Source organism: Erinaceus europaeus, chromosome 1, assembly GCF_950295315.1.
Source record: "Erinaceus europaeus chromosome 1, mEriEur2.1, whole genome shotgun sequence".
Classification (NCBI taxonomy): Eukaryota; Metazoa; Chordata; class Mammalia; order Eulipotyphla; family Erinaceidae; genus Erinaceus; species Erinaceus europaeus.
In genome coordinates this window covers 167616388-167639645 of record NC_080162.1, presented here as the reverse complement: position 1 = coordinate 167639645, position 23258 = coordinate 167616388, and the positions used below count along the sequence as shown (strand labels likewise).

Genomic DNA, 23258 nt, shown 5'->3' with positions numbered 1-23258 from the left:
TGCTCTAATTGTCAAGAGAGATTATAGGGATCTCAAAAAGATGTGCAAACTAAAGATAGAATAGCTGCAGGGCAAATGGAAGTGGCTAAGCTCCCAAGCAAATCATCCCTATTAGTTTCTATTCATGATTTAAATTATACATTTTTTATCTGTTCGTAACATGCAGCAATTTTTTACCCTCATATTTCTAAGCATTTAGCTTCTGCTGACATAAATGCATTCCCCAAATAGAATGTTACAGCAATCTTCTGCTAGACATTCAAACTCATTTGAACATTTATTTTTTAAGATGCTGTTTTTGAACTTTCTCACTGTGAGAGATCTGGGAAGGTAGTGTTAGAATGAATGAGAACTTGTTTTCTAAAGCGACACTGTAGACACTTGATCTACCGTTAAAAAAAAAAAAATCACAGCCTCCTACCTTGAAAACAAACATCTCACGGCGAAGAATAGCTAGAGTGTTAAAGTTCCCATCACAGATGTTGGGTTTGGCTCCAGGATAGGAAGGTCTGCCAGTGGGAGGCCTAGGAGGTTTGGGCCTGTCGTTCTTCCTTGGGTCAGCCGGAGGAATAGAACGGTGTGGGGGCACTGTTGGTAGAGGTCTTGTAGGTGGAGGAATCTTGTCAGGTGGACCTTTTGAAAATATGAGGACAACATTTGGCACACTCAGAGCCAGAACAGTGTTGAAGAATATACTTTTGATATGCGATAGGCTGATGAGAACAATCACTCATCAGCTGAGGGCACAGACTACATGAGCTATGAAGCCTTTAGAATCATAGTGTGAGAAAACAAACCATATTTATTTATATTTCCTGTTGTTGCCCTTGTTGTTTTTATTGTTGTTATTATTGATGTTGTCATTGTTGGATAGGACAGAGATAAATGGAGAGAAGAGGGGAAAGCAGAGAAGGGGAGAGAAAGATAGACACCTGCAGACCTGCTTCACCGCCTGCAAAGTGACTCGCCTGCAGGTGGGGACTCGAATCGGGATCCTTACGCCACGTGCACTTAACTCGCTGCGCTACCACCCAACTCCTGGCAAAACAAACCATCTTAATCAACAATCCATTGCCAAGCCTACCAGAAACTGCCTTTCCATGCGCAATTTGTATTCACCTAACTAAGCTTTCATGTTCATTTTTAATGATATTCTTTTATAGCTTCATTGCAGTCTTATTGGAAAGGTTGTTTTCAAAACTTTTTTGGAAGTAGGCAGTGTATAAATAATACATAAATATAAATAATAGATAAATGAATACTAGAACTATGCATGTAAATACAACCAAAGTTAATCCTAGATTTTGATAGACAATGATCTTATGCAAATGATTCTAAAAGGTAAACATAAATGGAATAAACCTCGTTTTACCTTAGGTCTCCAAATATGTTTTATAACCCTTTCCTGGCATTCATTATTCCTCTTTAATGAAATGCATTGACAAATTGCTAGAAGAGTGTTTCTTTGAATACTGAATCTAAAACACCTATTGATTAAAACACCACTAGTAAAATATTAATGTGAAGAAGTATTTCTAAAAAGAGGTTTCTAAATCAAGCCAAAGTTTGCACATATAATTTGGTACAGATGCACACATCATTCCTCAAGGGATTTATAGTTTTAAAAACTACATAACTGTTTTTTCACTTAATATTTAAATATGGAAAGAATATTCTTTTTCAGGCCTTCAGTCTAGACTACTAATTCTTGAGGTCATGAGAAAAAGCCTCCTTTCAGTTGGCTACTTAAGAGGAATATATGATGATACACAGTGAGGCATAAGATAGTTCATTCAGCATATGGACTTTAGTTTTGAGTCTGAGACACTTTTCTTTCTCAGTTACCCCAGAATAAAAAGCAGTTCAAAATTTGACCTTATTTCAAAATTTATTTTATCTCTGAGAATGCTTACCACTAAGTTATTGAAATAAAAAAACTAATGAATGCAAAATAAATTAGTGAACTTAAACTATGCTATTTAAAAATGCAAATGGAATTTCTGGATACTAGGTATTAACACAATGATAGCACACATTTGTCTTACCATTATACAAATGAAGGCTTCACTTCATTAATTTAGGAAAGCATATTCTCTGTATGTAAATTATAAATGTCAGTTTCCTGACAATAATGTGTGAAGTGTCTTTATAAAGTCAATGGTTTTATTGAGAGAGTTAGTATTCTAGTAAATATACAATAGTTCCCCCCCTTATCTTAATTTACATTTACTGACTGAACTTCATAAATAAAAATTATTTTATTATACAAGAAACTTCTTTTGAATTATGTTAGTAAGGTCTGTTAACTTTCTTTTTTTTTTTTTCCCTCCAGGGTTATTGCTGGGCTCGGTGCCTACACCATGAATCCACTGCTCCTGGAGGCCATTTTTCCCCCTTTTTGTTGCCCTTGTTGTTGTAGCCTCGTTGTGGTTATTACTATTGCCATTGTTGATGTTGTTTGTTGTTGGATAGGAGAGAGAGAAATGGAGACAGAAGGGGAAGACAGAGAGGGGGAGAGAAAGACAGATACCTGGAGACCTGCTTCACCGCCTGTGAAGCGACTCCCCTGCAGGTGGGGAGCCAGGGGCTCGAACCTGGATTCTTACGCTGGTCCCTGTGCTTTGTCCCTGCGCTTTGTGCCACATGCGCTTAACCCACTTGCGCCACCACCCGACCCCTGAGTCCATTAACTTTCATTCCTATTATTTGTGGTTATTTAGTTATATTTACCACAAAGGGTATTTTGTACTTCCCATAAGTTATTTGCCTAAAAAGTATCTAGCATAATATAAACTTAAAAATCAATCTGCATGTTCTAAAGTGTCAATATCTTATGTGGAAGAGATTTATTATTGCTCTTTTCTTCTCCTCCTCCTCCTCCTCCTCCTTCTTCTTCATCATCTTCTTCTTCCTTCTTCTTCTTATTAATTATTACTATTATTATCATAATTATTACCAGAGCACTGCTCAGCTCTGGGACTTTGGATCCTCAGGCTTAAGAGTCTCTTTACAAGAGTCCGGTGGTAGCTCAGCAGTTAAGCGCATGTGGCGCAAAGTGCAAGGACTTGAGGGATCCCGGTTCCAGCCCCCAGCTCCCCACCTGCAGGGAGTTGCTTCACAGGCTGTGAAGCAGATCTGCAGGTGTCTGTCTTTCTCTCCCCCTTCGTCTTCTCCTCCTCTCTCGATTTCTCTCTGTCTTATCCAACAACCACAACATCAATAACAACAGTAATAACTACAACAATAAGGCAACAAAAGGAAATAAATAAATATTTTTAAAAAGTCGCTTTACATAACCATTATGCTATCTACTTCACCCTTTTATTGGTTATATTCACCTATTACACATATTTATCTGAATTTTACATACTACAGTTTATCGGATCTTTACTATAACTACATATCTTCAGTAAACTGAGAAATAAATTATCAGAATACAGACATCCTATAATATGTATATTGAGATATACGAGACAACTGTAAACAAAACTTGACTATTAGAAGAATTTTGCCAGGGGTCAGGTGGTGGTGCACCTGGTTGAGCGCACATATTGCAATGCTCAAGGACCCGGGTTTGAGCCCTCAGTCCCCACCTGCAGGGGGAAAGCTTTGCAAGTGGTGAAGCAGGGCTGCAGGTGTCTGTCTTTCTCTCTCTCTCTCACCTCCTTCCCTCTCAATTTCTGGCTGTCTCTATCCAAAAAAAAATAAATAAAGATAATAAAAACATTTAAAAAGGACTTTTTGCCAAAAGTCAAATTGTATTTATTTAACCTTTGTTTTTTATCTTCCATTTAAAATTTTAATCTTTATTTATTTTGAATAGAGACAGAGAGAAATTGTGAAATAGTGCAGGAGGGAGACAGAGAGACACCTGCAGACCTGCTTCACCACTCATGAAGCTTTCCCCCATCAAGCGAAGACCAGGGGCACGAACCCAGATCCTTGCACATTGTAATCTGTGCGCTTAACCAGGTGTGCCACCGCCTGGCCCAATTTTTTATCTTTCTTATATGCTTGCAACTACTATTTCAAAATAGAAAAGGCAGAAGGAAATTTCATCTTCACTGCTGGGTCAGCCAAACAGAAAAAGTGGTAACCTACCATATATCTTCTGGATGCCCTGTAAATCATCATTAGGTAGCTTGAAGTTGTCAGTTTCCATGTACTGATAAAATGGAGCCATGATGGCAGTGGGGTCATTAGAATGCTCCAATCCCAATGCATGTCCTAGCTCATGAACTGCTACAAGGAACAAGTCATTTCCTGTACAAATAAGAAAAAAAAAACACTATTATAATCAATGTCTAGTGAACTGAAAAAACAATAGGTATTATCAAAATTATACCTACCAAAAATAGGAAGAGTACTTTATTTCAACTGTCAGTATAATCTAACATAATGTATTAAAAAGTTATGAGGAGATGGTGATAATGAAGTCATAGAACTTGAGAGACTTAAACAGAACAGTACAGAATGAACACTGAACAAAGAGCAGGAAGATCAGATTTGCCACTACTGCTATTGAAACATAATCCTAAGTACAAAGCTTGTGATAATACATCTCATTTTTTTTTTGCAGTGAATGAATCAATAGTAATTCAATAAAAATATTGGGCAGATTTATTCCTCACTTTCTGAAATCATGTTATTGGGTGGATGATGGTTGACACATGGATACAATTTCTCATCTCTCTGTGACAGGTGTCTGCAAACCATTCTCACCCTCAACTTAGGCTCTTTCCCGACAGTGTGTACCAGGACCCCAACATACTCTCTACCTCTTCTCATTTTTTTCTTCTGCACATATCTTTGTAGCACAACAAATAGTTTAAGTTTCACCATGCGTTTTTCTTTTCTTTCCCTGTTTCTTAAGTTTGACCTATAAATGAGATCATTCAGTATCTTTTTCTTTTTGGTTTGTCTCAATTAATGTGAGTCCTCTCAACTTCTATACTGATGAGTATAATTACGACATAGTGATGAATCAAGAATGACAATATGTATATGTCCAGATCTGTAACTAGAAATAGGTTACTATGACTACTAGAGTAAAATTTACCTTTGTAACTAGCCTAGGATACAGGCACACAATAATAGATAACAAAAGCTGTAGTGCAGTAGTTACATGAACTAGGATTCTAGTTTCAACTTTGTAAATATAAATCATTGTCAATTTATAGGTGATATTATAAAATATTTATCTTGTGGGTTGGCTAAATAAAATATTTATCTTGTGGGCTGGCTCACTTGGTTTGTGTGTTGCTTTGCTAAGTAGTAACCCAGGCTTGACTCAGGTGCCTACCACAGTGGCACACCTGGTAGAGCACACATTTTCATATGTAAGGACTTAGGTTTGAGTCCCCACTCCTTACCTCACAGAAGCTTCATGAGCTGTGAATTAGTGCTGTAGGTGTTTTTCTTTTTCTTTCCCTCTCTATCTACTCCACGTCCTATCCATTTCTCTCTGTCCTATGACATGAAAAGAAAGGAGAAAAAGAAAAAGGGCCACAGGGAGTAGTGAACTTGTCATATAGGCACTGAGTCTGAGTAGTATCCCTGGTGGCAAATAAGTAAATAAACAGAAAAAAATTAAGAACAATGTGCATGGTATATGTGTATCTTCTAATCTGAGTACCTTTGAGGATCTTTGAAAGTCTGTTTATTTATCTTTAGATAGAGACAGAAGACAGTGAGAAGAGAAAGAGTGAAAGAGATCACAGTACTGAAGCTTCCTTCATAGTGGTGGGGGTTAGGTTTAAACCTGGGTTGCGCACAGAGCAAAGAGGCACAACAGTATCCAAGTGAACTGTTTGGGCAGCCCAGATCACTGAAAGTTTCTGATAAAAGTTACAATCTGATTTACATTTTAACAGGATTACTCTAGTAATTACTCTTGAGTACTGAGGGAAATGGGACAAGGAAGCAGCATATCAAGTGAGATAAGCCAGAGACGGATGAATACTGGTTGATCTCACTTATAGTGCAAAACTTAGATGGGGTATGATATATTGCATCTAAGCAAGAGATTCTAGACTGGGGTGGTAGTTAGGGTGGGGGCCAGGAACCTAAAGAGGGGAGGTGCTGGGTTTCCAGGATACAACAGTGAAAAGTGATTTGGATTGGTTGTGGCAGCAGTGTGCAGATAAGAAGCTGGAGCAACAAGTGTCCTATAAACCATTATTTCTCCAATAAGATGATTTAGGGGAAAAATCAATTTAAGAATGCCTCTTTAATTCTGATATGGTAAAAAGCTATTTGGAGTCAAGATGGCACTTGGAATCACTCCAGTGGACTGAGATGAAAAGGCACACAGTGATATTCATAGTAGAAACTGAGATTTGTAGAAGTAATGCCAAAGGTATATACCTCAGGGAATGAGTCTTAAGAGTTTGAGTGAAATATAAAATCATTGGAAAGTAGAACCCAGAAAACTGAACAGACTGTCTACATGAATAATGATATCACCAATAATTAAAAGGAGCATTATGTTTACAGGAGTGACACTGAATCAGGAAATAAAATCATCAGAGAACAGCCAGAACAGCATGAGGTTTATGAGGTGACTATGGTAAAGATACACAGTGTGTAGAATAGTCTGCTAAGATCACAGTCAAAGCTTGCAACTTTTTTTTTATGCCTCCAGGGTTATTGCTGGGATGCATTGGATCGACCTTCCCGTGGTGCATCTCGTAAGTACCCATTCATTGGGGAAACTGACGATCCTTCCTAGCCGACTGTATCCACATGGATCCCAGTCACTTTCAAAGCCAGCAACAAGCAGCTCCTGCCAGCTTTCAAGCTGTTGGTCCTGCTCTTCGAGTCCTCCAACTTAATGTTGAGGGGCTGTCCTTTGCCAAACGCGTTCTTATTGGTCAACTGGCGATTCAGCATCAGGCAGATGTTATCTGCCTACAAGAAACACATATAGCAGTCGATGAAGCTGCTTGATTCACCATCAGTGGATTCGATTTAATATGCTATAATCTCCATCCTAAACATGGCCGAGCCATCTACGCCAAATCATGTCTTGCGGACGTTTACCATACGGCCTCTTCGACCTTCTACGACTCCATTACTATTGGAACTATTCAGCTCGTCAATGTATATAAGCCTCCCAGTGCCTCATGGGATAACGAGGTCCTGCCTAGCCCGAATCACCCAGCCGTTTACGTTGGAGACTTTAATAGTCATCACCAAGACTGGGGATATTCCTCCACTCGTGCTGACGGCTCTATCTTAGCCGACTGGGCTTCAGCGAATGACCTCTCCCTATTATACGACCCCAAACAGCCAGGCTCTTTTCACAGTGCTAGATGGAATAAAGACTCGTCACCCGACCTGTGCTGGATTAGCACAGTCAACGGCCAAGCCTTTCCCGCTACGAGACAAGTTCTCAAGATCTTCCCGCACAGTCATCACCGCCCAGCTATCATCCACATTGGTCTCCAGCTCCCACTGATTCTGTGCTCGGAGAAACTAAGATGGAACTTTCGGAAAGCAAACTGGCATCTGTTCAGTGATCTTACCAACAAATCTATTCCTGCAATTCCAATTAACTCTATTCCCTCTGAAGATTCCTACAGGCGCTTCCGCCAAGCCATCTTCAAAGCAGCTTCCCAAGCCATTCCTCATGGGAGACGTGTTAACTATATGCCTTGTCTTGATGCTGAATGCGAGCAACTACTAAAGCAGTATGATGAGTCGGGCGACCCAGATGTGGCTGACCATCTCATTGCCTCCCTGGATGCAGCACGCCAAGCCCGCTGGCAACAACTCACGGAAAGTCTGAACTTCACCCACTCAAGTAGGAAGGCCTGGAAGCATCTTCACAGACTGGGTGCTGGTAGCCAACCCCCTCCCGTCTCCCATCCTCCCGTATCTCCAAACTCAGTGGCCAGTCACCTAACTCAAGTTGGACGTGCTAAGATCGACCCAGTCTGGAAAAGAGAAATTTCCCATGAGTGGTCATCCCACTTCCGGTTATCTTGTCCATCTCCAAAACTCTCTCCCTTTACACTGTCTGAACTGGAAGACGCTTTGAAGAGGGTTAAACCGGGAACAGCTGCTGGCTATGATAACATCACCCCAGAACTCATTCTTAACCTGGGCCCCTCGGCAAAGAAGTGGCTCGCTTCATTCCTGTCCCACATCTTGGAATCTGAGTCTATGCCCAAAGTTTGGCGTCATGCGAAGATTACAGCGGTTTTGAAACCAAAGAAAGACCCAACACTGGCCGCCAGCTATAGACCAATTTCTCTCCTCTCCGTGTGTTACAAACTCCTTGAGAGGCTGCTTCTTTCACGTATTTCTCATCTTACAGAGAAATTCCTATCACCGGCCCAGGCTGGTTTCCGCCCAGGAAGATCTACCTGCGAACAAACCCTGGCCCTCTCAACTTACATTGAAAACGGATTCCAGAAGAATTTAAAGACGGGTGCTGTCTTTGTTGATCTCACAGCAGCCTATGACACGGTCTGGCACAGTGGTCTCCTAGTCAAGATCTCAAGATGCCTGCCTCCATGGGTGGCCAACACTATATCGTTTCTTCTCCAAAACAGAAGATTCTGGGTACATCTGGGTGACAAGTCTAGCAGATGGAGACTTGTCTCAAGTGGCCTCCCCCAGGGCTCTGTTCTGGCTCCTACGCTATTTAATATTTACATCAATGACCTCCCAGAAACTTCTTCAAGGAAGTTCATCTATGCTGATGACATCTGCTGTGCAACTCAGGCATCCAAGTTCGACATCCTCGAGGAAACACTCATGAAAGACATGTCTCTGATATCTGATTACTGTAAAAAATGGCGACTAATCCCTAGCACTGCAAAAAAGGTATCATCTGTTTTCCATCTACACCATGCCTTGGCCTCGCGTGAGCTTAATGTGCAGCTTGGTGATACGAGAATCCGGCATGAAGCCCAGCCAGTCTATCTTGGCGTTACTCTCGATCGCACTCTGTCATTTCACGAACATCTCATAAAAACTGCAGCAAAGGTGGGCGCGAGGAATAACATCATTGCAAGACTGGCCAGCTCCTCATGGGGCGCAAGCGCTTCCACACCACGCTCATCATCTCTGGCATTATGCTATTCCACTGCAGAATACTGTGCCCCAGTATGGTTCCGTAGCCCCCATGTCTACTTGGTCGATTCCAAATTATATTCCTCCATGAGGATAATTTCTGGAACCATCCGTTCCACCCCAGTTCCATGGCTGCCAGTTCTTAGCAACATCGCCCCGCCAGATATTCATCGGGATGCGGCATCATCTAAGTTCATTTCCCACGTCTATGCTCGACCGGACCTGCCAATATACGCGGATATCTTCGCCCACCCTGTTCAACGCTTGATGTCTTGTCACCCAATCTGATCCCCTACGCCTACACTGAACTTCTCTGTTCCAGACTCTTGGAAACAGAGCTGGCAGTCAGCTGAGGTAAAGAACAAACACCTCATCACAGACCCCTGCAAGTGTCAACCCGGCTTTGACCTAGCACGTTATGATTGGGCCCTCCTCAATTGCTATCGAACAGGCCATGGCCAGTGCGCCGCTATGTTCCATCGCTGGGGAGCCAGAGATGACCCGAACTGCCCCTGTGGCTACAGACAGACTATGACCCACATAGTCAATGACTGCCACCTCTCCAGATTCAAAGGAGGTCTCGAAACTTTACATCAGGCTCAACCTGATGCTGTTGACTGGCTACGGAAGAAGGGCAAACGCTAGAAGAAGTGCTTGCACCACGAATCCACTGCTCCTGGAGTCTTTTTCCCCCTCTTTTGTGGCCCCTGTTGTTGTAGCCTTGTTGTGGTTATCATTGCCATTGTTGATGTTGTTCGTTGTTGGACAGGACAGAGAGAAATGGAGAGAGGAGGGGAAGACAGAGACCGGGAGAGAAAGATAGACACCTGCAGAACTGTTTCACTACCTATGAAGCAACTCCCCTGCAGGTGGGGAGCCAGGAGCTCGAACCGGGATCCTTCATATAGTCCTTGCGCTTTGCACCACGTGCACTTAACCCGCTGTGCTACAGCCTGACCCTCAGGCTTGCAACTTTTACCAGAGAGGGTATGAGAATAATCTTGAAGTGGCATTAAAATGAATTAAAGGAGTAAAAGCACCATGATATAGTCTTGTGTTAGAAGGAATATGGAAAATTTAAAATAGCCACCATTTAGGAGTAATGTAAGGGAAAGAAAGAGTATAAGCAGTGGGATACCAAATTCAGTAAAAAAAAATAATAATAATAAAGTCCATAAAGAGAAAATTCTAAAAATAAATTCATTTCAGGTGGATTTTTTGCTGATGATTGATTTGGAACTTCTCTAGAGGGAACAACTTGAGAAGAGAGAAGAGGGATGGAAATGAAGACAAAAATTGACAATTCACAAGTCTTATGAGAAGTGGAGTCTGAGGGTGTGTATATCCTATATTTTTTGTGATAATAGAAGGCGTTAAAAAATAAACACCAATCAGATTAGACCATAGACTCCAACTATCAAATCTAAATTATTATTACTACCTAAAGACCATTTTAATATGACTTAGAGAATAGACATCTTGTAACTGCTTAAATTTTTACTTTTCCACTGCTTTCAAAAAAAAGCTCATATTCTTCAGCAAGACTTCATCGAGGACTTTCAATCTCCTTGCTTTCTAACACTGTTTCACATTTATTTTACTCCTGTGTTTTCTTTCCAGTTACAGAAATGCCCGCTCAGTGGTGAAGCATTGGAGCACTGGGTTAAGTGCACATAGTACGAAGCATAAGGACCTGCACAACGAGCCCCCATTCCCCACCTGCAGCAGGGTTGCTTCACAAGTGGTGAAGCAAGTCTGTAGGTCTCTCTCTGTCTCTCTCTCTCTTTCTCAATTTTTCTCTTTTCTTTCCAATAAAGTGGAAAAATAATGGCCACCAGGAGCAATGGATTCACTAACCCTATCAATAACTCTGAAGGAAAAAAAAAGAAGAAGAAGAAAGAAAGAGAGGAAAAGAAAAAGAAATGCCTGCTCATCCCCTCCTTTAGTTCTATACGTTAGCTATATAATCCTTCTGGAAATGTCCTCTCTTGATATGTTGAATGCCTATCTTGCCAGACTTGATGTGATTGCAAAAATGCTCTTTTGGGGCCAGAGTCTATTGTCAATCCTATCAAACACTCAGCATTTTATTTATTCTGGTAAGTCTCCCAATATATTTTGACTACTTAAGAGACAGAAATTATATTTAATTTACCATATTGCCTCCAGTTCGAATACATTATCTGGCACATGGTGATTTCTTTTTAAGGGAACTGAATGATCAAATTATGGAATAGAAAACTAACCTTAACTTTTGTTATAAAGACTAGAATGTGTTTTACATCTATATGTTGTTCAGCAAATTATCCCTTTTACTGACTGAGATATAAAATTTATAAATAAAATTGAAGAATTTTTAAAATGTTCCTCCTTGGTTTGATTCTTATTAAATATTTGATACATGTACATATTTGAAAACAATTTTCCACCCCAGATTTAATGAGTACAATCACTCACATATTTACCTTTGTTTATCTTGTGAAAACAACTGATTTCTTTTTTCTGTCAAGTTTTAGTTATGTAAGTCAGCATTATCAGTTATAGTCATCACTTTATATACTAGATATTACAGTACATTATATAAGATGTTGAGATATATGATATCTCAAACTTTATCTTATAACTGAAAGTTTCTATTCTATTTAATCTAATTTCTTTCTTCCTCTCTCTCTCTCTCTCTCTCTCTCTCTCTTTCTCTCTCTCTCTTTGCCATAAGGGTTAACAATGGAACTTGGTGCCCACAAACGGACTTCACTTTCTGGTGGTGATTTCTGTTCTTTTCTTTTGATATTTACTTTTTCTCTGATGAATACACAAAGATGGAAGGAGAAAGAGAGACAGAGAGAGAGAGAGAGACAGAGAGAGACAGTGAGTAAGAGAGACTTGCAGCATTGCTCCACCACTTGTGAAGCTTCCCCTTTGGAGATGGGGATGGGGGCATGAACACTTTCTTTTATGTACATGCCATTGCCAGCCCCCAGAAAGCAATGCATTCTTTTACCAATATCTCTCTACCCCCTCCATGATTTTTTTCTAGTATGCAAATATTTTTAATGGAATGAGAATAACATGAAATAAAAGAAGACTGAGGAGGCCATTATTTTCATATGACTTCAGACAATGGAAATATAGGGCTAGCATCATCAACCAGACAGTGAATATTTGAGTTTGCAGGTAATGAAAAGAGGACATGATGTAGAGGCAATTTCTGTGGAATGCAGAACAAGTACAATTTTACTAATGACTATGGAGAAGAAGTTATAAAGATTAGAGGGAACAAAGAATGAGGAAGGGTTGGTCAAAAGTTGGGAAAACAGAAAATCAAATGAGACAAAAATGCTGGAAAACAAGATTTTTTTTTTAACAAGATGAGAATTTGAATGAAAAATATCAATGAACCAGCGTTACTGAGAATCCCAGGGGCACATTTTCTAGTCACATGGTGAGAAGAAAAATGGAAGGAAGGGAGAAATAGTTTATGAAGAGAAGAACAGAACTACAGACTCATTTTTATCTGTAGTTAATAAAAGCTTGTCAAGGATTGTGTCTCAGGGGATATTTGGTAAAAAGCAGAGAGGGAGAAAACCGGTGCTTCAGGCATTTTTAGATACAGAATATCTAACACCAATTCTAAAAGAAACTATGATTTCCAGTCAGTGATTTCAAGTAATACTCTGATATTGATGTGATTTAATTGCCTCTATAAACAACATGTGAAGTGGGAGGAGAGGTGTATGTTATGCTCTAAGCATGTCAGCACTTAGACCTAATGAGAAAAAACAAAGACCTGTCAAACCACCAAAAATCAGCTAAAACCAAGGCAGTGGGGTCAAGAACAGAACACCCAAAAGTTGGCGTTTCAAGTTTACTAGGCAAGGATACAGTAACAATAACTACGAAACTTAGCAAGAACATAATGCTAGTTCTGGAAATACCTTCAGACACTCTTGACCTTTTGGTAACAAAAAGACATTTTGGTTGTCAGAAACTTCCAAGGTGACCTTACAAAGATTTTGCCTTGTTTTTATTTGCCAAAAGGAAAAAAAAAAAATCAATCTTTATAGCTTTCCTACTGCGTATCCTGTCCTCTTCCTAGAAAAATAGTACTCTGAACCTTGTCTCCAAATAAACATAGAGTAATTCTCCTACATTTGGGCAAATAAGCATTCGTTTCAGTCACCCTTTCACCTTTTACACCCTATTACATTATTTAAAAAGACTTCACAGGAAAGTAGTTTTCGGTCACAAATAACTTTTACTAGCTATTAAGAGGAGTTAAAAAAAAAAAAGGTAAAAGAAAGTAGAAACTGCAACATCATATCATTTATCTGTTCTCTTCAGATCAATCAAGGTTTCCCTAAGCATATATCTAAGGGTGGAATTATTCCTTGTCTAAGGAATAAAGTAAGGCTTTAGAAGAAAATTAATAGGATCAGGATATGAACCTATGACCTATTGAGTTTGCCACAGCACTTTTAATCAGAAACACTGGCCAAGAGCTCCAAGTAATTACCATTCTTCAAATGATTGGCAATAATAGAATTAAACCTTACTTGCAGCTTCACAATAGTTTAAAAGGATATGCTGTTAAATAAAGTACCACCCTGTGATTTGAATTCCACTAGGAATGAAATTTGTTGACACATGATGAGCTTTAGACAATTAAAATGCACCAGACCTCTTTGTTAATGATGAAAGTAATAACTGTTTCTGTAACTTAGCATTAATTCACTTTATTCAAGATTCTCAATGGCAATATGCCTTGATCTTATCACCACACAGACAACAGAGGAGAAATCAGCCTCCTGGCTCCTAATACAGACATAGTACTTGTTCCTTTTGCAAGATTTTGAGTTTTGAGTTTGTTGCTTTCAATCGTGTCTTTAATCTTCTCTTCTTTGCATACCCCAATACATTTTTAGAATACTGAGTGTATACTATGAAAGATAATGAATTATTTATCATTTCCTTACCATAATTATGCCTTTATATTTCATTGCAAGCTCTTTCTCTAGCCATGCATTTTATAATCTTTATCCTCAATTGACAATGTACGTTGAATGTTAAAAACTATGTAGTATTTTCTGAATTAAGATTGTGTAAATAATTCTAACATTCACAACTCTTTAAACCTAGTCAAACACTAGGATAGTACTAGCACCACTTGATCTATCTCTAGTTTCATTATTATCATGTTTCACTAATCTAATTCTCCAAAGGTAAGCACTGAGTCTTGAATTTCTTTCTTTTGCTTTTACTCTGATTTATTTTTGACCTCGCTGGGGCTTCACTACTCTTGCTTATACTCACACTAACCATTATATTGCTACATCAGATCTGTAAACTGTATCAGATTATTGAAGCAGAAGATAACAGAAGTGATGGCATCTAACTTTAAAAGCTTGGTCACAATATGGACTTCCATGTTGGTTTTATCTCATTCTCTCCTTCCTTATACTGAGGAAATTAGTTGCCACACTGTGCAAATAGTCCAGGGAGAAGTCTATAAGGAAAATAAGAGACTTTTTGCCAATAGCCAAGTGAAAGTGAATTCTCCATCCCCTAAGTTAATTGTAGACTCCTCATTACTTCTATCCATATTCATGAGATAACTTAAGCCAGAAACATCATGATGCTTCTGCTTCCTGAACCTCAAAACTATGTGAGATATTAATATTTTCTGTTTTAAGATGATATGTTTTGGGGTAACTTTTAAACAGCAGTGAAAAGTTAATACACGATTTAGTATTCAAAAACTTCTCCATCTAAGTAGGGTTAGGAGATAGAAATCAACAACAAAAAAAAATCAATCAAAAAAACTCAACAGTAGAAAACTACTCCAAAATATGAGTGTTTGTGTAATATCCCTGATATACATATATACATATAACATATATATATAACATATATATATATATATATATATATATATATATATATATATATATATATATATATATCACTCCTTAAGTACTGTCAGTTCAACTAGCTCTACCAAAACTGAGAGGTTAGGCAGTCAAATATAAGCCCAATGCTAATCTGTGACCTAAATTTTCAAGAGATGGGAATATCCGCTATTACTTCTCTTAGGTAGTCTTTTTCAATTGTGCAACTATTATTTGCACTTCACTGATGAGAGAAAGTGCATCATTTCCTTGATGAACAGAAAATCTGTGGTTCCTACAAGAGAGACAGGAAAGTCTAGTAAAGGGTATGAAAAGATATCAGGAACTATTTACTGAGCATCTATCATGATCCAGAATTATTCTAACTACTGCTTTCTTTAACACATGTTTTTTATTGGCCATTGGGGACTGACTACTCAGAGCTGACTTTTTCAGATAGAGATTGTAGAAAGACAGAGGAAGAGGAAAATATAACAGTATGAAAGCTTCCTTTAGTGCAGTGGGGGTCAGGCTGGAACCTGGGTCATGCTCAGGATCAAGTAAATGCACTACCCGTGTATACTATTTTGCCACCCCCATAACCAGTAAATTCTTTTTTCTTTGAATTTGATATTTTTTTCAGTTTTATTATTTTTTCTGTTTTTGTTATAAGATGAACTTTTAATCAAAGCATACACTATATAAGAATGGAAAATGTAATTTGGAGGGGGAAAGTAAAAACAACTCTAACAACTAGTCTGTGTCATTGACCTGTAAGTTCTTATTCCTCTTTATCAGTATGAGAATTTAAGATAATTTTCTGAAGTATTTTCATTATTTTATTGTTGGATAGAAAAAGAAAGAAATTGAGAGGTGAGGAGGAGTAGAGAGGGAAAGAGATAGACACTTGCAGCCCTCCTTCACCACTTGTGAAGTTTTCCCCCTGCTAGGGGGGACCAGGGGCTTGAATCTGGGTCCTCACACATAGTAATGTGTGTAATTAACTAGGTGTGCCACCACCTGGCCCCATAACCTGTAAGTTCTTACTCTTTATAACATTTTCAGTAGCTGTGGAATCTGTTTCATTGCCAGGCTCTACCTTACATCCTGTCCTCCCTCCTGACACCCAGCCCCTCTAAATGCAGACAAGAGTTAGAATACAACAAAGTTATACAAGAGAGAAGTTAATCTTTTGTAGATTTTTACATATCTGTTCCTGCCACTTCTACTCTTTCATTTAACCTCTAGCTGCTTGAAGGCTTGGTGCTATTGTCCCTACCATACCTATACTCAACCTATGTTTGGCTGCTCCGTTAGAAACTAAAGTTACACAAAGATGCCTAGTTCCTCCTCGAGATAATTTTCCTCAATAAGGTAGACATAGTTTGACCATAAAAAACTGGTTGTGACGTGTTACTTATTTGCTAGCTATATATGGGCAAATATAATACAATGAAGTAACAATATGAATTTCATCTACTTGTGTGTCAGATAAATTGTACGGAGTTTTGATAAATGGCATTTGTAAATTACATTTGTGTGTGCTCAAGCTTTTAAGTGTTTTGTTGTTTGTAGTACAATTGTGATACTCCAAGTCTAAAGGTATCAGAGAACAAAAATGTTTTATAAATTGTCATAAACTAAAAATGGAAAGACCATAAGATCCAGTAGTACTACTCAGGCATTTGTTTGAGTGATATTAAAACTCTAATCTGAAAGGATATTCTGGCAACCTTATGATACAGCAGCAATATCCATAATTGTCAAAGCAATGAATCAATCAGAATTCAGAACACTCACTAAAGAGAAGTGAGGAAAGAAGTGAAAGACAACTACAGGATGGCTTTAATCATATACGGAATATAGAGAATTGAAACATATGAATTAAAAAAAAAGATATTCAACTAGTCTCTAAGACCTTAGGAGAACTATGGTGGTGATGGTGTGTGTGGTGTGTGATGTGGAACTGTATCATTATTATCTAATAATCTTGTACATCACTATTAAATAACTAATAAAATACCTAATAATAGGTGGCAAGATAAAGAAGCTATAGTATAAATAGAAAAGAACTAATTCAGACTAAGTGAAAACTATGACAGGTATCTGAAGCAGATGCTGCAAATTGGGAGGTAGGGTCTTTTTGATAGTGGGATGACACTGGAATTTTGGTGTTGGGTTCAGCAAGGCTTAAACAGGTAGAAGGGTGGAATTGTACTTCCCAAATTCTACAATATTATGAACCAGTGGTGAACTAATACAATTTGAATGAAAATAAGAGCAGCAGAAAGAACAAGTTAATCTTCATATTACTGAATATTAGATACTATACATGTATAAGCTATCAGTGCTTGACCATATTACTTCAGTCATTATCACTATTCTTTTTTTGTTGTTGTTGCCCTTGTTGTAGCTATTGTTGTTGATTTCATCATTGTTGGATAGGACAGAGAGAAATGGAGAGAGGAGGACAAGACTGAGAGGAGGAAAGACACCCTGCAGACCTGCTTCACCACTTGTGAAGTGAACCACCTGCAGGTGGGGAGCCCGGGGCTTGAACCGGGATCCTTAAGCCGGTCCTTGAGCTTTGCACGATGTGTACTTAACCGCTGTATTCTTTTTTAATTTTTTTATTTATTTAAAAAAGGATACATTAACAAAACCGTAGGATAAGAGCGGTACAACTCTACATAATTCCCACCACCAGAACTCCGTATCCCATCCCCCTCCCCTGATAGCTTTGTTATTCTTTATCCCTCTGGGAGTATGGACCCAAGGTCATTGTGGGATACAGAAGGTGGAAGGTCTGACCAGACTTCCCTGGACAGATGACCCCACCAATGTGTCCTGGAGCTCTGCTTCCCCAGAGCCCTAACCTACTAGGGAAAGAGACAGATAGGCTGGGAGTATGGATCAACCAGTCAACACCCATGTTCAGCGGGGAAGCAATTACAGAAGCCAGACTCCACCTTCTGCATTATCACTATTCCACAGATTAAAGGTGGGAACTTATTTTATTTTATTGCAGGGGCAGTTAATGGTTTATGGTATACTCTTTAACACATAAGCACAGACTCTCAACTTCCCTTGATTGATTTCTATTGGACACAACAGGGCCCCAATATCCATTTGTTCTGCCCCTTTCCCTCCTTCCCCAGAGTCCTTTGCTCTGGTGCAATACAGCACATCCAATCCAAGTTTTACCTTTTGTTCTCCCTTACTGTTCTTTATTCATAAGTTCCACCTAGAATTGAGATCATTCAGTATTTGTGCTGATCTTTTTCTCTTTGTGTGGTCTCACTCAACATGATGCTTTCAAGTTCTGATCATGATATGGCAAAGGATATGACCTCATAGTTAATAGCTGCACAGTACTCCACTGTGTATATGTACCACCACTTTCTTAGCCATTTATCTGTCACTGGGCAGCTGGTTGCTTTCAGATTTGTAGCGAGGGATTGCTGGATCATAAGGCAGGTCCATTAATAGAATTCTGATCTCTAGACTATTTTCCACAGGGGTTGTATCAATTTACATTCCAATCAGCAATGTAGGAGGGTTCCTTTCCTCCTGAAGTCTCTCATTTAGCGTTTCTGTCTTTAACTTTATTAATTTGTTAGTTTAATTTATTTTTACCAGAGCACTGCTCGGCTCTGGCTTAGGGTGATGTGAGGGATTGAAACTAGCACTTTAGAGCCTCGAGAATGAGAGTCTTTTTGCATAATCATTATGCTATTTACCCCCCACCCTGTCTTTAATTTCTACAAATTATGTGGATTAGTCAAAGTTAGTCAGTAAGTATTAGAGACTCATTAAACTCCTACGCAACATTAGCCGAAATACCAAAAACTGACTATAGTTAAGACAGATTTCTCTACCTATTTTCTCAACCCCAAGGATCTCAAGACTCCAGATTGTACATCTCTGGGAAAGAGGGGCATTTTGTCAGGTAACCTGATCAAAGAGTAGTTCTCATGTAAAAGTTCTTTCTAGAAGCGCATAACAAAACTTGTTATTTCTTTTCTCTAATTAATGTTAAACTTTTACCTTAAAATATAGTTGTTTTATAATTTATATTTGCTTAAATGATTGTGGCTGCTCAAAAAAATTTTAATTGTTTCCATTACTTCCAATTTTTAATTAAATCTAAAAGCCCTGTAGCAAGTAAAACATTTTCAAAAGAAAATACTACTATAACTAGGAAAAATGTACAAGATGCAAACTTGCATTTTCTTAGCTTTTTAAGCTCTTTTTTAAAAACATTTCTCAATTTCTGATGAGGGTGTTCAGTGATATCTACTTGGATTGATTTGAATTTGCAGCATTTTACTGGTATATAAACACTAATTATGGGCATTTCAACACCTGACACACATAGAGCAAACAGTCACCTAGTAGAACTACTAATATCAGAAAATGTATTTTTATAGATATACTACAAAAAATGTATGGCTTCTTTCTTTTAATCTATATATTTTTAAAAGGAGACCACTATGTAGATTCATTACATCCTTTTTAAAAATAATTTATTTTATTGGATAGAGAAAGAAATTGAGAGGGGAGGGAAACATAGAGAGGGACAGAGACAGAGAGATACCTGCAGCCTTCATGCACCACGCGTGAAGGTTTCCCCCTGCAGGTGGAGACCAGCAGCTTGCATGCGGATCTTTATGCACTGTAATGTGTGCGCTTAACCAGATGTGCCACCACCTGGCCCCCTGTATATATATATATGGAGAGCGAGAGAGAGAGAAACTGAGAGGGAAGGGGAAGATAAGGGGGAAAAGATGGAGTGACACCCATAGTCCTGCTTCACTACTCATGAAGTTTTCCTCTTGCAGAAGAGGAACAGGGGTTTGAACCAGGTCCTTGAGCATTGTAACATGTACATTCTACCAAGTGAACCATAGACCAATTTTGAATTAAATAAGCACACTAGACTAAACTGAAATAATTAAAATAATTTTAGTTCATGTTAGCCACACAAAGTATAACTCTAAGAAAAATTCTGGATAACCAAAGTCAAAGTATATATATTTTACTTTACTAGGCATTAGTACGAAATATGTATTTTGTGTGAGTGTGACTTAGATCTACCTTAACTAAACTTAAAATTCAGAAAATTCTTGCTAGAAAAGAAGAATCAGATAGGGCTAATCACATCATACTAACAAGTCCCCCTCCCCAGAAGTCAAGTTAGGATTTTAAGAACATTCTCCGTTACGTCCCACACATCATTTATCTATATGTGAATTATCACTCTCATAAGGTGCTTGGCAGCTCAACTTGATGGTCATAGTGAAAATGGTAAAATTTTTGAAAAAAATTATAAATGTTTTCATTTGGTTGTTTGTAGTAGCAACATTAATATGATAGTTCCTGATGATTTAGTACAGATAATAAGATATCTATAGATTACAATCTTCTAGCCTCTAGATAGTTTATAAGAGAACATGCATTTGGTTATATTCAACAAGTATTTCTTCTCAAACATCAGCTTGTCATACAACAGAAGTGTTTGAAATGCTTCCTGTGACGCCATGATGTAGGGTTCCTAACACATATGGGCTGGCTTACAAGAAAGCTGGCTGTTTGAGTAAAGGCACTGAGTTTACTGTGATGCAAGGAGGAAGAGTTGGAAAAGGCATGGCCTCTGTAAATAGCATGGTGAAGGTTAGTGTAGAAATCACTGTTTCCTAACAGCCTATCCATCACAAACATTATAAAGGTAATCCAGGCTTACACTGGACAAGCTTTCACAAAATAACACATTTTTAACATAAAACTCTGTTTCTTCATACTAAAATATTTGAGCACAAGCACTTTTATATTTTACACAGAAGATGAATTTTCTACTTATAATTCTAGAAAACAACTATGATTAAAACATATGAGTGAATTACATAGAAATTAAATTTTGGATAAATGCTATTCTTTATATTTTACTTATGAACCAAGAGGGCCTTAATTTTTCCATTCATATATTTTTTATTTCTTTATTGGGGGATTAATGTTTTACTGTTGATAGTAAATACAATAGTTTGCATATGCATAACCTTTCCCAGTTTTCCACATAACAATACACCCCCCCACTAGGTCCTCCTCTGCCATCATGTTCCAGGACCTGAACCCTCCCCCTGGACTCCTTTAATTTGGTGAAATACACCAACTCCATTCCAAGTTCTGCTTTCTGTTTTACCTTCGATCTTGCTTTTCAACTTCTACCTATGAGCGAGATCATCCCTTATTCATCCTTCTGTTTCTGGTTTATCTCACTTAACATGATTCATCTAAGCTCCATTTAAGATGGGGTGAAAAAGGTGAACTCACCATTTTTAACAGCTGAGTAGTATTCTATTGCACATATATATATCACAACTTGCTCAGCCACTCATCTCTTGTTGAACACCTGGGTTGCTTCTTTCCATTTGTTTTGATCAAAGTTTAGATAGCTTTTTTCTGAATATGAGTCATCTGATCTTCCTTTCTTATAATATTTACTATAGACAACTTATAATTAATTAAACGATACAGAGAGGGTGAGGAAGAGAGACAAAGACAGAGAGAGTACAACACTGAAGTTTTCTCCAAAGCTATGTAGGCTAGGATTGAACCTGGGGTAGGTACATGGCAAGGCAGAAAACTATTCATCTGAGTTATTTCATTGTCTTTCTTTCTTTTTTTTTATTTTTAAGAATTTATTTATTTATTCATGAGGAAGACAGGCAGAGAGAGAGAAAGAACCAGACATCACTCTGGTACATGTGCTGCCGGGGATTAAACTCAGGACCTCATGGCTAAGAATCCAATGCTTTATCCACTGTGCCACCTCCCAGACCACTTTCACTGGCTGTCTATAAACAACTTCTATTTAATTTTTTCCTCACATTCTTTTGAGACTTAAATCTTGTCTCAATCTCTAGCAGTTTTACAACTCAGAATATGTCTTCAAGTACATATCTTTGCATCTTTAATGTACCAATGTTAACAACTGTCTTATAAGTCATTTCCAAAATAAAATGATAAAAAAAAAATGTGGGTATGAGGGTGATCTGGTCAACTGGACAGATGTCTCCTTATTCCCTCACTACTTCATGTGAGTTCCTTCCATAAGTTTTCGGCTACTAAAAGAAGAAAGCTTCTTCAATGTGTGTGGGAGAGGTAGTCTTTAGTTAGTATACTAGAGTAAATGTGCCACACTGCTAGAAACTCCAAAACAACTCTGAAAATACATTTACAGAATATTCAAGTTTCTAAGACTCAATACACAAGAAAATGAGGAATGCATGTAACATTTTGCCGTTTTTTTTTTAAATAAAAGAAACAAATGTGTGTGTGTGTGTGTGTGTGTGTGTGTGTGTGTGTGTGTGTGTGTGTGTGTGTGTGTCCAAAAACATATAACTCTAACTCCCAATCTCTTTTGGACAGTAAGAATCTCAATTCCAACTCAGTAACAATTAGCAAACAAATGGCCTAATCACATTGATGAGCCTATCCTCCACACAGATTAAACTCAATTATGAATATGTACTCCCAGGAAAATATTGAGAAGAATATTATTTTAAGATGGTAAAGTAGCTGAAGGAGTTGAGATGGAGGGTGGGACTCATTTAGGCACCTGGAGTGATTTCAGGCAGTTATCTGATTCATTTCCACTTCTGAAAGGAACAAAATGTGAAGAATAATTAGGTTAAACTTAGATGTAAAGCTCTAAAACATGCAGAGAATATAGAACCCAATATGAAGAGAACAGCAAGTGGGAGTTAAAAGAAATCAAGTGAAGGAAATGTTACAAAAAGAACTAACTGGACCCAGTTTGTATCCATATTGAGTTACTAAAATGGGTGATAATGGCCATTCCCAGTGAGTCCCCTCTCTCTCCATGAAACAACTCCCACCATATTTAGTTAACTCTGGATATACACACTTACTTGTCTTTGAAATTCTCATCTAAAGTGTCCCTACAGGTAGGTAATTAATTTGTTCTTTTCCTGCTACTAGTCTTTCTGATGTTAATTTGATTGCTCAACCTGTCTGAAAATCCAGAGGGAAAGAGAAATTTCCTCTCTTCCCTGTCAGATTTTTCTTTATAGTAGTCAAACCAAAATAGCTGATGGAAATGAAAACAAAAATAAAGGAGCATTTCTTTTTCTCATAAGAGAAACACTTCACTAGGTTGTGATTTATTCAATAATAAAGTGAATCAATCAAAATTTAACTATTTCATCATAGGTATAGCAGAATATAGGGTCACATTTTAATTTAGTAAACAAATATTTGAAAGTCTGGGGC

At 38.1% G+C, this 23258-nt stretch overlaps 1 protein-coding gene across 1 annotated transcript in view; it reads right to left on the bottom strand.

The window, feature by feature from the left end:
* Window positions 1-23258, bottom strand: part of MMP16 (matrix metallopeptidase 16) — a 303774-nt gene that overhangs the window by 92542 nt on the left and 187974 nt on the right. The window contains exons 5-6 of the mRNA XM_007517352.3: window positions 4102-4263; window positions 422-633 (exon numbers count right to left, since the gene is read on the bottom strand). Of these exons, the coding sequence (XP_007517414.1) occupies window positions 422-633; window positions 4102-4263 (374 nt within the window). The remainder of the gene's footprint in view (window positions 1-421; window positions 634-4101; window positions 4264-23258) is intronic.